This window comes from Oncorhynchus tshawytscha, linkage group LG07 (assembly GCF_018296145.1).
Source record: "Oncorhynchus tshawytscha isolate Ot180627B linkage group LG07, Otsh_v2.0, whole genome shotgun sequence".
Lineage (NCBI taxonomy): Eukaryota > Metazoa > Chordata > Actinopteri > Salmoniformes > Salmonidae > Oncorhynchus > Oncorhynchus tshawytscha.
Window position 1 is genome coordinate 185,012 of NC_056435.1, and position 17,292 is coordinate 202,303.

Here is a 17,292-nt window from a genome sequence, read left to right on the forward strand (position 1 = left end):
AATAGCATTACCCTTCTCTGCAAAACATTATTTGTTGCAGCTGGAAAGGTACAGTACATGTTTTGGTAAACAGAAAAACATTTTTCCACTAGAGCAGGTGTAATTAGATCTCCAGATTTGAGGGTTATTTTTTATTTTTTTAAGTGATAATTGTCTTGGAGGTCTGGATTAGAATTTGAGGCCACTATAAGGTGTACTTCTCTAGAACATGGGTTCGATGCTGAAGTACATGTAACACAAAACTCATCATATACTAAGAGAAAACTGTTCCAATGAAAGGAAGTTGTTCCTTAAGTAACCATGGTAAGAAGACAGATGAACCCAACTGCAGAAATGACAAATGATGCCTTTACATTGACATTATTAATTCATGTAATTCATTCAATAATCTCCAATACACAAAACTGCTACAGCATAGCCATTTATTGTTATTTAACAATGTACATCTCATTTAGAAACAATTGAATTGTTGAGTGGTCAACATGAAAATGTGCATTGACAGCAGCACACAACCATATGGATGCAATCTGACCACTGCTCTTGCCTTTCTCTTAACCCTTTCCGTTCAGCTCTGGATGGCTCCTCTCTTTAAGGCCATATCATGCCCTGATCTAGTCTTGGGTATGTCCCAATTATAACGCCTGCCTCCTGAAGTGTACACTCGTTCACTATTTCACCCACAAATCTAAAAACATTGGATTCGCAGAGGCACTGTTCATAGCAGGGATGGTGAACTGCTGGTCTGGTGTAGGCCCGCAAAAACATTTCCAAAAATGAAAGGAAAAGAATGAGGAACTCAGTCAGGTTCTCTAACTTGTTGAAAGTTAGAATAGTAGAAAACACAAGGTGCAATTTCAATGTTTGGTAGTGCATCAGCAGTTTCTCTCTTGTAATGTCAGTCACTTGAGTCACTCAATTAGCCCATGTCAGCAAACATTTGTTTAGACTGGTAAAATAGTCTAGCCAGCGATCTAAACTTGTTTTAATCATGGTCGAATTACCAACTGGGGAGGGTCATTCTCACTCAGATATCATAATAAAAACTGCAAACATTTCTCTCCATCCTATAGTTGGGTGAGAAATTTCAAGAAATTAGCTGAAAAACTGCACATTTCTCTCCACCCAATTGCAAATTATTAGAATTCCATGAAATTAGTTTGGTTACAAAATCTATCCTCGCCATGGCAAATTGTGTAGAATATTAAGGAAAGGAAAGGAAATTAAAACATACTTTTTTCCCTCTCCATTGTCATTGGGGGGGGGGCGCTAAAACTTTGTGCTCGCAAGGTGGGACACACACAAAATTCCACTTGGGGCACCCAAAAGGCTAGGGCTGGCTCTGACTATATGTGTGGGTATGGATGAGTTTAATTATTTAACCTTTATTTAACCAGGCAAGTCAGTTAAGAACAAATTCTTATTTTCAATGACGGCGTAGGAACAGTGCCCCTGAACAACTGCCTTGTTCAGGGGCAGAACAACAGATTTTTACCTTGTCAGCTCGGGATTTGATCTTGCAACCTTTCGGTTACTTATCCAACGCTCTAACCACTAGGCTACCTGCCGCCCCAAGGTTAGGTAGACCCGCGAGCTACTGCGGCATGATGAGTTCAGATGTTTTGTGGTCCCCACCCCATCAAAGGTGCCTATCCCTGGTCTAGTGGGAGTTTCTACCATATTTATTATTCCAGTCATTCCCTTTCAAATCAGTGAACAAGTGCAAACTTGTGGAGAAAGGAGCGGTAATTAGAACATATGGCTAAGACTGGAGTTACAGTAACTAGCGTACTATCCCTTGCAGGACAGTTTATGGCAGCCAGCTCCATAGATCAGGATGAGATATAAGAGGATGGGTTTCTAAAGGCAGCAGGACAGGTCAACATTAAACCCTGGAGTCTCAGATAGACAACTCAAGTCTTAATCTGTCCACAGGCTCCAGAGCCAGGAGATGAGATAATGGAGGTTAGAGGGTTTACCAGGAAGACGACAGGACAGCCTGCTGAGTATTCCAATTAGTCCTACAACTATCAATTAGGGATGGCGAGATGGGGATGTAGAATTCAAATATAGATGGAAGATGGGCCTAGAAGTGGTGTCAGACAGTGGCAGGCAGCAATAGTCATTCCTTGTCAGTTGTTTAAATAATTTAGTCCTCTGTCCTCATTTCTTCTTCTTGTCTTGTGTGGAGGTGAACCAGGCGTCCAGCAGCTTCTTGCTGTAGTAGATCTGCCAGCCGTGCACCTGCACCGCGATCACCATCACCAGGTACATGACGGACACGGCAGAGAAGCCGAAGATGAAGCGGTAGGCCTTGCCGTGGCGGTACAGCTGCTGGGCCACTGGGAACATCTCCATGCCCCCGTAGATGAGCGGTGCTATGCAGAAGAGGCCAGCACTGATCATGGAGATCACCAGGTAGCTGATGTTGTTTTTGGGCAGGGCCATGAAGCTGAAGAGGGAAGGGATGATACTCAGCAGGTAGGGGTACTCCCACTGGTAGGGAGCAGCCACCACACTGTGGGACACTAGGTTCAGCTGGCTCACTGTCACCTGGGCAGCTAAGAGGAGCCAGATCAGAACATGGACGATGTTCAGTTTACGGATCTCGGACTTGAGGGCGACACTAATGAGAAAGACAGAGGAGAAGGACAAGAATATGTGATGTTTCAAATGGGTCACTGTGAACAAAACCTGTCATCTTGTTTTTATGTAGGCACTTAACCGTAATCGCTCCTGTAAGCCGGTCTGGATAAGAGTGTCTGCTAAATGACTAAAATGCAAAAACATTCAAATGTTATTTTTATTTCACCAGGTAGGCTAGTTGAGAACAAGTTCTCATTTGCAACTGTGACCTGGCCAAGATAAAGCATAGCAGTGTGAGGAGGTAGGCAATAAATAGGCCATAGGAGTGAATAATTACAATTGAGCAGATTAACACTGGAGTGATAAATGATCAGATGATCATGTACAGGTAGAGATACTGGTGTGCAAAAGAGCAGAAAAGTAAATAAAATAAAAACAGTATGGGGATGAGGTAGGTAAATTGGGTGGGCTATATACCGATGGACTACGTACAGCTGCAGCGATCGGTTAGCTGCTCAGATAGCAGATGTTTAAAGTTGGTGAGGGAGATAAAAGTCACCAAGTTCAGAGATTTTTGCAATGAGAGCGAACCTCATCTGGTAGTGTGAGGCCACTCTCTCGCGGTGCTGAAAGTCACTTCCATCTGTGCCAGTAGCTCGAGGTCCAGCTCGGGAAGCCATGGTTACCGCCTGTTCAAAAAACTCAAAGTAAAACATGTCATTCATTGTGTTAGAGCTTTCTAAGGTGCTCATTAGTTATTTCACAACTGCAGATAAGTATACAGCATTCGCTATCACTCTCGAAGACATTGAAACCTAATGGCAGGCTAATTACATTAGACAACTAGCCTTTAAAATAACACAACTAATACAATTTGTATGAAATGAGCAATACCAATGAATTAATAATTGCATTAGTCACATGCACTGTAAACAGGTGTAGACTAACAGTGAAATGCTTACTTACGGACCCTTCCCACAATGCAGAGAGAAAAATAGAACAATAATAGAAAGATGATAACAAAGAATAAATACACAATGAGTAACGATACTTAGCTATATGTAACAGTATACATTTTGTCCGTCCCCTCTACCCGGGCTCGAACCAGGAACCCTCTGCACACATCAACAACTGACACCCACGAAGCATCATTACCCATCGCTCCACAAAAGCCTCGGCCCTTGCAGAGCAAGGGGAACAACTACTTCAAGGTCTGAGAGTGACGTCACCGATTGAAACACTATTAGCGTGCACCACCGCTAACTAGCTAGCCATTTCACATCGGTTACATATATATATATATATATATATATATACACACAGAGTACCAGTACCGAGTCAATGATAACATGACCATATACACGGGGTACCAGTACTGAGTCGATGATAACATGACAAAATACATGGGGTACCAGTACTGAGTATATATAAACTGTATAACTGTAAAACTATATAAACTGAGTACCAGTACCAAGTCAATGTAATTGAGGTAGATATTTAAATATAGGTAGGGGTAAAGTGATTAGGCAACAGGATAGATAATAAGCAGTATCAGCAGCGTATGTGATGACTCAAAAGGTAGCTATTTGTTTACTATTTAACAGTCTTATGGCTAAGGGGTAGATGCTGTTCAGGGTCCTGTTGGCAGTAGGTACCGCCTGCCGTGCGGTAGTACAGATAACAGTCTTATGGCTAAGGGGTAGATGCTGTTCAGGGTCCTGTTGGCAGTAGGTACCGCCTGCCGTGCGGTAGTACAGATAACAGTCTATGACTTGGGTGAATAAGGTCTATGCATTAGGCTAATAGATTAGTTGAGGCATAAATACAGAAATGACTTGTCCAAAGCATAGCTGATCCTCCTAGTTTTCCTAAAGGTTACCCAGTGAACTTGACAGTGGACACATGAGGATCATGGGCATGTGGATTAACACTAGCTTGGCTACCCTCTGCTTTCCTGTCCCCTTCTGCTGGCTTATCAGATAACGCCAGGCCAGGCGAGGATGATTTCTAGTTAGCCAGTAAAATATTTAAATCCCCCCGGTGAGCTATTTAGAAAGAACACAAAGGCGCTTGTGTTAAAACATTCATCAACAGGCCTGATTCCAATACAGTTTTTTTAAGACAGAGTTAGTTAGCTAGCAAGCGTCATCAGCTATTAGTATGTAGTTTTTAAAACGACCAGCTGCTTGTAAACTAAACAAGCATGCTCACAGTTCATCCTGGACTGTGAATGGGGAAATGCATGACAATGCAACGTTACAAGTCAAAATGTAAAAAGTCACCCAGACAATTTTAAAGTTACCAAGCTAGCTAGCATCATCAGCTATTAGTAGGCAGTTTCTAAATCGACCAGCTGTTTGTACTAAACTAGCCAGCTTGCCAACTTAGTGGTACTGCTAGCTTAAGTCTCATTGGCGTAGACACCTTGCAAGAACAAACTGCAGCTAAAGTTTAGTTTGCTAGACATACGTTAATGTAATACTTACTGTATGATCAGTACAACAGTAGTTGTTACACGTTCAATGACGAAACTCGGTGGACATTCCTCCTTTCTCCCGTAGACATGTGCAATACGGAAGTGTTGACTATTCAGTCTGTGATTGGACAGATGACTGAACGGAGGGTAGTGAGGGACAATCCAAAAAGTTATACAACAGTTGGAAACAGAAACGCTCATTGCGACAGGCTATGATCTTCTTCTTCGTGAGGTTCGAAATAAGTTTGTTGATTGAACTTTTATAAATCCATTGAACAATATTATAAATCCATTACACGTTGTGATACAAAATAGGAAAAGGGGAAACGGGAAAAATACAAAATATTTTTAATTACCCTACCAACTAACCTTATTAAACTCATTAAAACTCATTAACACTCATTAAAACCCACCACCTTATTTCACTACTTTAACCGTAAATGATTCTACCCCAGGCCAACGACCTGAGAGGACGGGACACTACCACTCAACACACCCTGTAACTCTTCTGAAGTTAAATCTCGTACCCCCAAGTACTTTTCTGCAGCTGCCACCACAACATATATTTTCTGTGACTTTACATTCCATCACCATGGTACAGTTGATAACCATTGCTAAGGAGCCAACCTTACTGAAACATACGATATATCACTCATTGGCCTATCCCTCTGTTCTGGCACAGATCTACTATTCACAGGGATCCTCTCAGAATCCCTTACCCTTGATCCACCCTCCTCTACTTTCTTTACTGCCTCATAATAGGACATCTTCTGCACTATGACCCTGGCCACCTCAACCTGCCTCTCTCACACCGGACACCTCCAATTCTCCGCAACATGGGCACAGTTGACACACATTTTTTTCCCATCGAAACTACACATTGCTCTGTCCCATGTCCTCCTTCACACTTCCCATGTCCTCCTTCACACTTCCCATGTCCTCCTTCACACTTCCCACGTCCTCCTTCACACTTCCCATGTCCTCCTTCACACTTCTCATGTCCTCCTTCACACTTCCCACGTCCTCCTTCACACTTCCCACGTCCTCCTTCACACTTCCCATGTCCTCCTTCACACTTCCCACGTCCTCCTTCACACTTCCCACGTCCTCCTTCACACTTCCCACGTCGTCCTTCACACTTCCCACGTCCTCCTTCACACTTCCCACGTCCTCCTTCACACTTCCCACGTCCTCCTTCACACTTCCCACGTCCTCCTTCACACTTCCCACATCCTCCTTCACACTTCCCACATCTTGAATTATCCCTCCTACACACTGCTGCAACCTGCCCATAAATGTGACACCTATAACACTGCAGTGTATTCTATGGTATATGAGAGATGCATAATTAGTGGTCTGTCAAATATAAATGATTCTTTATGTAAACATTTGCAACAAATGCATTATATTGAATTTTGTGAGTGTATGCAGTGTTGTACAGGTATTGACAAAAATTATGATGATGATCTTCTTGAAAACAGTGAGTAACCAACAATAGCATGTGTTGGACCCTCATTCACACTGCAGGCCTTAATGCTCAAATCAGTTTTGTTTTTGAAATCTGTTTTGGAATACTGGCTGTACAAACAGCAAGTTACAAGTAACCAAATGGGATATGTGTATGTTCAGACAGCAGTCATTTGCTGACATGGCTATGGCAGTTGTCATAGTAATGACAGGTGTGTGCGCTGTGGTGTAGGCTGATTGGTGGTGGTGCTCCTGGTTCCTATCGCTCAAAAGTTATGTAACAGGCTAAGGTGACAACAATGCCTGCCATGGACGTTTACTAGTTGCTTTAAATGTTCGAAATCATAGTGTAAGAACTCAAAGGATAAGATGATTCAACTTTAAAAACAAGTCCTTTTTGGATGGCCATAGCAGTCAACTAGCTCGCTAGGTAGCACATTCACTAATTTGCTTGTAAACAATTAACAAGCAAGTTGGCTACCACATGTTCTTGTCAAACTGTCAGAGTGGCCAGCAAGCAACAAGATATGCCAAATAAGTTTAAAAATAAGTCAGATTAGACAGCTCAGACTCAAGTCGCATGGCCATGACTCAGATTTGTATCTGATTTCATACCACCTACGAAGATGATTTGAAATGTGGCTTGATATATCTGATTCCATGTGCTTTTTGGCAGTTCAGTTGGCAGGAAAAATAATCAATTAAAATCTGATATACAAATACATAGTATTTGAGTCATTTCAAACTGCCAATGTGAACACAGCTTGTGTGCAGGCCCAATGTGAACACAGCTTGTGTGCAGGCCCAATGTGAACACAGCTTGTGTGCAGGCCCAATGTGAACACAGCTTGTGTGCAGGCCCAATGTGAACACAGCTTGTGTGCAGGCCCAATGTGAACACAGCTTGTGTGCAGGCCCAATGTGAACACAGCTTGTGTGCAGGCCCAATGTGAACACAGCTTGTGTGCAGGCCCAATGTGAACACAGCTTGTGTGCAGGCCCAATGTGAACACAGCTTGTGTGCAGGCCCAATGTGAACACAGCTTGTGTGCAGGCCCAATGTGAACACAGCTTGTGTGCAGGCCCAATGTGAACACAGCTTGTGTGCAGGCCCAATGTGAACACAGCTTGTGTGCAGGCCCAATGTGAACACAGCTTGTGTGCAGGCCCAATGTGAACACAGCTTGTGTGCAGGCCCAATGTGAACACAGCTTGTGTGCAGGCCCAATGTGAACACAGCTTGTGTGCAGGCCCAATGTGAACACAGCTTGTGTGCAGGCCCAATGTGAACACAGCTTGTGTGCAGGCCCAATGCAACAAGTAGCAATCAAAGAAGACAACACATTGTTTTAATCACTTCATCTTTATTTAGAAAAACAACAATAGTGCCAAAAACATTATACTAAGTTCTTCATTTGGTTATATGTTTAGCACCATTGTCAGGTAACATTTATTTTTTCCTTCAAGGCAGTCTCAACAGGGATACACATTTACAATTTCAGACAAAATCAGTAGTTAAACAAATAAATGACAGAGAGGAATACTGCCACATACCTTAGAGAAGTGTGGTTGACTTTTTAACTTAATGTGCATATTGGAAATGTTGACTATACACCCCTTCAAACTCCCATAACTCATTTATTTATTAATGCACAACAGATGAAATGGGCAGCTTACAACCAAATGTCTTCACTATGTTGCATATCAATTGAATTTTATTTTAGGTTCCAAACCATGAAACAATCTAATTTCCAAATCTGATATCAATAAATAAAATGGTAGACACTTCTGCATAATCTGGAACAACGTGAATAAGTGGATGATAAAAAAGAAATCAATCTGTCGTGGAGGAACTATGGGATCGGGAAAATCATGTTGTTAAAGGGGAACAATGTATGGTAAAACATACTGTGAATGTAACAGTGTTACTTATATGCCAAAAGTATAATCTGGCATGAAATAAAGACGTTAGAATGTCTTCTGAAAAGTCCACACATGGAAGAATGACCTCTGAAGAATAATTGTGTACTAACATTAGGTATGCATGACAGATAAAGCAGATGCGTTGATGCTTGCTTATGAAAGCTGCGGTAGACGGCTTGCCCTTTAGTGGCGTCATATGGCTGTTGGAATGCAAAGAACGGATATACTGAGTGCACATAACATAAATCTGATATGGAAATATAAAATACAAACAAATGCTATATATTCACATAAGGAGAAGAACATGTTGGGCAAATGTAATAATTACATCCTAAAATAGTTCTCTTTAATAAAAAAATAACACATTGTTTCCATTGTAATATGCTGCTATCCACAGTAGCGCCATAGCATGTCAGCAACCATGTTTTCTCTATAAACACAGTCAATCACGTGAGGTGGATGACATTGCTACAACTGGGATAGTCAGTATTCTCAATCATTTGCAACATTTCCACCCCCTACTAACCAACAGAAATTGTAATTTGCATAATTATCTGAATATCTACATACAGACATCTCAAATAATTTATCTGAGGGTTTTGCCAAATTAATTTCTGGGGTAAATGAAATGTATTGCAGAGAGATTGATTTATGTTGTTTTTTCTCACCCATCTAATACTGCAATACAAAGGCAGAAACATTCTATAGCTGTAGCACTCACACAGTCATTGGATACTTCCGAGCCGAGTAGTAGTTTTCACTGTTGTCATCATTGTGTCACTATTGAGGTCAACAGTTTAAAATGAATAAAACACTAATAAAACAGCTATGTAGTGAGTTGTGGTGTGGATGCCCTTTTTGTTGTTGATCTTTACATTGGGTACAATAAATATCCGGAGAATGAAGAGTGGACATATTGACCGGCATAAAGTCCTGCTGCCTGGTCAGATGGAAGCTGTACATGCACAGTGTCTCCTTGCTGTAAGGGGAGCACAGCGCTCCCTGACGCCTGGTCCAGGCTGCCCTTTTTGTACTCATCATATGTGTACATCACAGGCTCATTGTTCTTGACCAGCGCCACCCACACATTAGCTCCTTTGCAGTGGACGTGGTAAGCAAAGTAATAGATTCCCGGTATCGTACAGCTGAAGATGCCGGTTTGGGGATTGTAGTCCTGATGGCCATTGTACAGGAGCTTGTCGAAGACCACAGGGGAGCCTACGGGGGGGAAAGGATTGGTGAGCTGAGCCGTGAATGCTGGCATCTCCAGGCCGTTCCTGTCCCCTCCATTATTTGGTTTCTTGTAACCGCCTTGTTTAAGACCGTCCAGACCAGGACCCAGCTCAGGGAGGATTTCACCAAGACCAGGTGGTTGGGTGGGGGGTCCGGGTGGGCCAGGGGGACCAGGTTGTCCTGGTTGTCCAGGTTGACCAGGGGGTCCACCGTTGCCAGGTTTCCCTTGGGGCCCTAAAGCGCCTGGAACACCAGGTTTACCTTCGCCGGGGTAGCCAGGTTTCCCTGGAGGACCAAGCTCGCCTTTTGGCCCGGGAAGACCGGGAGGACCAAGTGGCCCACCTGGACCAAAATTTCCAGGGATTCCCTTGGGTCCCTGGTGACCTTTTTCTCCGGGCATTCCACCTTCTCCCCTTGAACCGGGCATTCCAGGAGCTCCAGGGAGGCCAGGTAACCCTTTGTGGCCGTTATCCCCTTTCGGACCCAGTGGCCCTGGTATACCTCTCGGTCCTGGTTGACCACCCTCTCCAGGATACCCACCCTGTCCAGGAAGCCCTGGAGGCCCTGGCTCACCTTTAGGACCTGGCAGCCCCTTTGGCCCTCCATTGCCACCTTCTCCCTTCGGACCTGGGAAACCAAGACCCCCAGGTGGCCCAATGGAACCGGGCAGGCCCGGTGGCCCGTTGGGTCCAGGAAGGCCTTCCTGCCCTGGGAGACCTCCATGACCTTTGTCACCTTTTGGGCCTGGAGCTCCAGGAAAACCTCCATGTCCTTTGTCTCCTTTTGGTCCAGGATATCCTGGCTTTCCGTAACCAGGTAGGCCTGGGCCCCCTGGCAAACCTGGTGGGCCTGATTCCCCTTTACCACCTGGGAACCCTGGTTGTCCTGGCAAACCATCTTGCCCGGGCTTGCCAATACCTGGTAGCCCTGGTGGTCCTGGTTCTCCTCCTTCACCTGGTGGACCAGCAAGTCCTCCTTCTCCAGGTGGGCCTGGTTTTCCTGCCCCCCCGGGCAATCCTGGTAGTCCATTCAGACCTGGTTTTCCAACCCCTGGCAAACCCCCTTGACCAGGAGGCCCAGGTGGTCCACCAGGTCCTTTCAAACCTGGCAATCCTGGCAAGCCAATCCCTTTGTCTCCCTTGGGCCCAGGAAGACCAGGCAGTCCAGGTATGCCCTTGTGTCCAGGCTCCCCTCGAGGCCCAGGCTGCCCAGGCAGTCCCTGACCCCCTGGCTTCCCGATGCCTGGCAGGCCTGGTGGCCCTGGAAGACCTGGCCCCCCAGGCATCCCCATTGGTCCTACATCACCACCAGGACCAAGGTCGCCCTTCGGACCTGGCTGGCCGCCTCCACCAGGTTTACCGGGCATTCCCGGCATTCCGGGTTTCCCTATCCCAGGATACCCTTGGGGACCAGGAGGGCCTGGTTTTCCATGGGGGCCGGGCATCCCTTGACCTAGCATCCCTGGAGGGCCCTGTGGTCCTGGAGGCCCTTGGGCTCCTGGTGGCCCCTCGGGACCAGGACCCTGTAGTCCCCTATCATCAGGTGGTGGGCCTCCAAGGCCTTTCCCATTACTGGGATATGACTGACCTGTGGATGACATCAATTAGCATTTATCATGAATTACTGACTGGAGTTCGTGACTTGAGTATCTCATCGAGCACATAGGAACATGACCAATTAATATGCATGGACATTGGGGTAAGCCCAATGGACCTTCATCCGTAGATGATGGGCCAAATGATTATATTTGAAAATGAATGCCAAAAGCTGGCTTTAATGTCCCCCTTGGACACAGGATGCTGATAGTGGATGTTAAAAGCATGTTACATTTCTTAGTTATCGAACATACTTTCTTTCCGCCTTCTCTGATTCCTTGCTTGATTGTTAAAACAGTCAAAATACACATTTATGTGAAATGTCTTACACTCTTAGAAAAAAGGTTTCCAAAAGGGTTCTTCGGCTGTTCCCATAGGAGAACCCTTTTTTGTTCCAGGGAAAACACTTTCTGGTTCCATGTAGAACCCTCTGTAGAAAAGGTCCTACATGGAACCCAAAAAGGTTCATACCTGGAACCAAAAAGGTTCTTCAAAGGGTTCTCCTATAGGGACAGCCAAAGGACCCATTTAGGTTCTAGATCGCACCTTTTTTCTCAGTGTGTACAGTATCTGCAATATGCCGTATCTCAAATCAAAGTGTATTGGTCACCTACAAAGATTTGCAAGTGTTCTAGCAGGTGCTGCGAAATGGTTAGGATGCTAGCTCCAAAAGTGCAATAGAATGACTCGCAAATACAATACAAATAATAAAACATCTAAACAAGAAATAGCAGAATGAGTCCAATTAACAATCCAGTGGTAGATATATTAGAATGAGCATGCGTCAGAATCCAGAAAATAAATACGTGGTGTTTGTAGACAGTATATCATTTGGAAGGAAAATGGTTTGTATAGTAGTAGCTATATTAGGATGAGCTATGTGGAGAACACAGTACAGACATACACAGTGAGGAAACAACAGTGTATTTTGCCTGCTTAACATGTGATTTGTCAATGATGCTTTTATAACCCATGAGCTGGATCTGATTTCCTGTGGATGTTAGGACAGATGAGAAGAATCTTGGAAAACCAGTTGAGAGGTGTTTTGAATGGAACTAACATGTCAGAGACGGGGTAATGGTTTCATGTCAGCACTGCACCATGAACCTCGGGTTGTACCATACTGTCCATGTTGGCTTTCCCTTCAAACCCACATTGGTGGCCATGGCCATGATCCAATTTCAAATCTAAATATGGTTCAAATATACTATTGTTTAGCCTACACTGTTAGAAAAAAAGGTGCTATCTAGAACCAAAAATGGTTCTCTAGCTGTCCCCACAGGAGACCCCTTTAAAGAATCCTTTTTAGTTCCAAGTAGAACCTTTTTGGTTCCATGTAGAACCAAAAGGGTTCTCCTATGGGGACAACCAAATAACCTATTTTTTTCTAAGCGTGTACATTTTTGTGATGTAGACAATCTATTAAAATCTCACCTTTTCCCTTGCCCTTATTGGGTGGCATCTGGGGTTGTTCGTGCATCTGTGGAAGCATCTGTGGAAGTTCTTGCCCATACTGTGGCAGCACATATGGCATCTCTTTGCCGTATGGCATATGTTGTGGCATTTCCTTCCCGTACTGTTGCTTGGGCAGCCCGTCCCCATTCCCGTTCCCGTTCCCATTCCCATTCCCGTTCCCGTTCCCGTTCCCATACCCGTTCCCTAGGGGCATGTGAGGTATCTGTTGCATGGGCTGGTGCTGCTGGGGAAGGTGCTGCTGTGGGTGCTGCGGCTGCTTGTGCCCGTAATATGCCGCCGTACGGGCATGGTGGCGTAGTACTAGACACAGCTGGAGTGCCACCACCAATAGATGAGTAGAGGGGAGGGGCTTGGCCATGTCCTATAGGAGAGAGAGAGAGGGCAGGTCAGCAGAATGAGATTTTCAAGACCATATAATGAGTTAAGCAGATGAGATTTTCAAGACCATAGAAGAGTTAAACAGATGAGATTTTCAAGACCATAGAATGAGTTAAACAGATGAGATTTTCAAGACCATAGAATGAGTTAAACATGAGATTTTCAAGACCATAGAATGAGTTAAACAGATGAGATTTTCAAGACCATAGAATGAGTTAAACATGAGATTTTCAAGACCATAGAATGAGTTAAACAGATGAGATTTTCAAGACCATAGAATGAGTTAAACAGATGAGATTTTCAAGACCATAGAATGAGTTAAACATGAGATTTTCAAGACCATAGAATGAGTTAAACAGATGAGATTTTCAAGACCATAGAATGAGTTAAACAGAGGTATTCTGACAGATACATTAGAGAAAATGTATGGCAGTACAATAACCCCTCGCCGAAGTTTCTCGGAATCCTGAGTGCTAAGATAAGTGTGCTATTTAACATTTTGTAGCGAGGACTCAGGATGCGCACTATAACCATATGACTCTACACAGCGAGGGACTCCTAAATTTTCTGATCATACTGTACTCTGAAACATTTTAAAAGCCATCTTTTTGTGGAACAGATAATTAATAATTCTGACAAGTTAAATCACATGGATTTGAGTTTGATACTGCCAGGGTGGACAGCCAGGCCACTCTTCAAGGGCAGACATTTTTTGCTCTGAAACCACAACACTCTTTATCAGAGGTGGGGTTTTGAGTTACTGGGTGTGTAGGAAAAGAGAGTGGGCTCGTTGTTGTGGATGTCAGTTCCTGCTCTAATGAAGAGATGTGTTTTGCATCATTGAGAAGCGAATGTGCAAAAATTCGAACTGAAAATAATCCAACGCATTACTTTGAAGCTTCACACAGTACAGTTGTTATTGATCCAGTGGGCCTACCCCAGTGTAACGAGGGAAGAGGTGATTCATCATACGACTCTATTTCTCTATTTTGAAAGTTATATATCTTGAAAACCTGATTGTTGACACGCAAAACATTTTGGGATAATATCAACCACAGACTAATGAAAGAAATACCAAAAGAAGAGTATTAACACTACAGTATGCTTGTTTGGGTTTTAAAGAGAACATTTGGTTCAAACAAGGTGTTAGAGTACATTTGGAGGGACACTGAGCTAGCTGTAAGATTACTGTTGATCAGTGGAGGCTGCTGAGGGGATGACGACTCCTAATAGTGGCTGGAACGGAGCCAATGGAACGGCATCAAACAGATGGAAACCATGTGTTTGATGTATTTGATACAGTACCATTCCACTGACTCGGCTCCAGGCATTACCACGAGCCCGTTCTCCACCAACCTCCTGTGCTGTTCATACATTATGATTAGTCTCATTCCAGACACCTGGACAAAACAACTGTGAAAGGTGAGGAGTTAGATGCAACATGGCAGAGTCTAAACATGACAGTCTTCACAGCACATCTATTTCCACTGGGCAAAAACGGGTTGAATCAACGTTGTTTCACATAATTTCAACCAAATAAATCATGTGATGACGTTGAAGCAACATGGAAAACTGATTGGATTTGCTCATCAGTGTAAGGGAATTACATTTTTTCACCCAAATGTGTACCTAAATCCAATGGCATGGTGACACTGTTTGTGGATTTCACGTTGAACTCCCGTTAATTGACAACTCAACCAAATGGAAATCAAAACTAGACTGTTGAACTGATGTCTGTGCACAGTGGGTTGTCAGTATATGCTAAGTACATGCAGTACAACACTGACATGGAATTTAAGGGACCTCCTCAGACCAAAGGAAAAGCAATGACTAAATGGACAATTGGCATGTGTGGTTCTTGTAGACATCAGCATGGACCACAGACTACCATACCACCTGAATCAAGTCATTTATGGTTTGACTTGGCAAAAACATCTCTGCTTTCACTAACCATTTAATGCACAGTTTGTCTACGCAGTAACCATTTGTAAGTGCTCAACACTGGATAAAATGACCTCACTCTGTCCAAGTCAAGGTTGTGATTCTCCATGCTTTCATAAGAATCAGTCTGGCCAGGCTGTGAACAGCAGAGAACAGCAGTGAATCAATTTATAGCCCACATGCCAGATGTATTATGTCTCAGAAAACAAGCAGGAAGCAAGGGAACAGGATAACATTTGGTTTAATGCTCAGCCAAAATTAAATGCCCTAAAAAAGCTTCAATGCTGACTTTATCAAGTCTTGGTTGTGACAGACTGCATAGAAACAGGAGGTCGGCACATTGGACCTAATCAAAGCTACGGAACACTTTGACTTTCAGGGTTTTCCAAATTTCACTAATGTCATCGGTCCTGTTGATCAAACATCTTTAAAATGTTTACTGGTAGAATTAAGCATAATTTCTCATTTACAACCACTGTAGGAGCATACCAGGAACAACTTGTTGATGGAATTGATGTATCCCATGAGCCAGTGCGAAATAAGAAAAACACATAAACACCAAGATCACTCCACACTGTTCCTTAACACTGCCAACTACCAAGCTATGAAAGAGTTATCACTTAGTGTAGAATTTTGTAGTATACTATAGTAAATACTAGTGTTATCTGCAAAAAAATACTATAGTAAATAATATAGAAATGACAGCAAAAACACTTTAAAAACTATAGTAGATACCACAGTATTTAATTAGCATATACCCTGCCCATTCCCCACCCCCATATCCCAATTTGTGCCAGCCATAAGTGAGAAACCTACATGCCAAGTACAGACCATAATTATATTGTGTTCCGTATGGCTGTTGAAAAGAGCAGAAACTGTGAATTACCTGTTCAGACCCCAGTCCAACCATTCTACCTACATGCTATGGAAAATGTGCTCTTTGTCAAAGATAATTCAACTAAAACACTATAGTAAATACTAGAGTATACTTCAGTCGCAAAAACACTACAGTGAATGCTACAATAAAGTCCACAGAAACAATACAGTGAATACAACAGTATTCCTACCATGGTATACACTATAGTTGTTTTTCATGTGGGTAGGCTGCTGGAGCCACACAAATCAGAGGGCTGCCGACAGTGTTACACAGTCCACCCGCTTACTGTTAATGCAATGTCAGTGTTGTGTCAGCTAACATTGGCTCAGCCAGCAGACATTCCAATTTCAGCTACAAATTCTTTGTGTATAGTGTAAGTAGTGGATCTGTAGACACATGAATATGGTTGATGTTATCACTCTATAGACTGCCAGACTGTATTAATGGGTAACATTTGTAGGCCTATAGTGTACAGTAACTCACCACATCCATAACCTGTTGCATTGTGGGGGGACGTGTGCTGTAGGCTGGTGACTACTTATTCAATTATTCTATTTCCCTCTGCTAATGCTAATTTTGCTTTAGTGTTTTTATAGCAACATCAGCCATTTTGTTAGAGTTTGGAATTGGTTTTGGAAAGCAGCGCTGGATGGATTCTCCTCGCCAGAATAGCAGTCATTAGGTTGATGAATAACACACGAGAAGTCATGGGAATAATACCTCTCTTATTCCAACCACCAATATTAAAATAATACAATTACAATAAGTCCATGGAGGAAGCATCAAGAGGCTGTGCCACATGTCAGTGTAGAGCAGACCAGAGACTGTGAGGAAGAATGGCCTGTAATATTCACTCTGTTCATTCTCAGAGCAACAACATGAGTGGAGCTACGTCCATTCGCTTCATTCCATCGACGACCTCCTATCCGCTGTAATTACACTGTGCTGTGTGAAGAGAAACACTGATCTGCACAGCAAAAATACAAACGGTGTGGATTACCCTCACAGAAAAAAACAGGATTTCACATCAAATCAACATAAGATCACATGTGATCACATGCAAAGGTGTGTTTTTGTGATCACGTGAGATTCAGGGTCCAGTTAGGTGTTGTATATGTAACCTCTGTGGTCACTCACCTGCACACCTCTTAACTTGTTTTGATCTGCACTGTGTCTTTCACTTGTCTTTCCTGTCAGAATAACCTAAACTAAAACACTCTGGTTCTGGGTTGCAGCACGATCTCATAAACACAAGTTGTCTGATATGTCCTTCTCCTCTCTTTCTGCTCTTTCTACAAAATGATGGAAAGTTCAACTGTGTGTGTGTGTGTGTGTGTGTGTGT

The 17,292-nt window shown here is 43.4% G+C and overlaps 2 protein-coding genes across 3 annotated transcripts in view; both read right to left on the reverse strand.

Annotated features, from left to right (window-relative positions):
* Positions 1-1,456: 1,456 nt before the first annotated feature.
* On the reverse strand, positions 1,457-5,201 carry LOC112236045 (protein jagunal homolog 1-B). Its single transcript, XM_024404622.2, has 3 exons — positions 5,070-5,201; positions 3,175-3,284; positions 1,457-2,623 (listed from the first exon to the last, which is right to left on the reverse strand). Exons 2-3 carry the CDS (start codon positions 3,261-3,263, stop codon positions 2,161-2,163), a joined length of 552 nt encoding a protein of 183 aa, XP_024260390.1. The 5' UTR covers positions 3,264-3,284; positions 5,070-5,201; the 3' UTR covers positions 1,457-2,160.
* A 3,762-nt stretch (positions 5,202-8,963) lies between these two features.
* The window catches only part of LOC112236046 (collagen alpha-1(VIII) chain-like), a 56,385-nt gene continuing 48,056 nt past the window's right edge, over positions 8,964-17,292 (reverse strand). For both annotated transcript variants that reach the window (XM_042323750.1, XM_042323749.1), the window contains 2 exons: positions 12,712-13,114; positions 8,964-11,269 (listed from right to left, as the gene is read on the reverse strand). In XM_042323750.1, coding sequence (XP_042179684.1) covers positions 9,321-11,269; positions 12,712-13,111 — 2,349 coding nt within the window. In that variant the 5' untranslated portion in view covers positions 13,112-13,114 and the 3' untranslated portion in view covers positions 8,964-9,320. The remainder of the gene's footprint in view (positions 11,270-12,711; positions 13,115-17,292) is intronic.

Bases quoted from the DNA above. Each gene is read 5' to 3' on its own strand.
- LOC112236045 (XM_024404622.2), bottom strand. From the start codon at position 3,263: ATGGCTTCCCGAGCTGGACCTCGAGCTACTGGCACAGATGGAAGTGAC. The intron at 2,624-3,174 runs GTTCGCTCTCAT...CTTTCTCATTAG, and splicing joins GCCTCACACTACCAGATGAG to TGTCGCCCTCAAGTCCGAGA.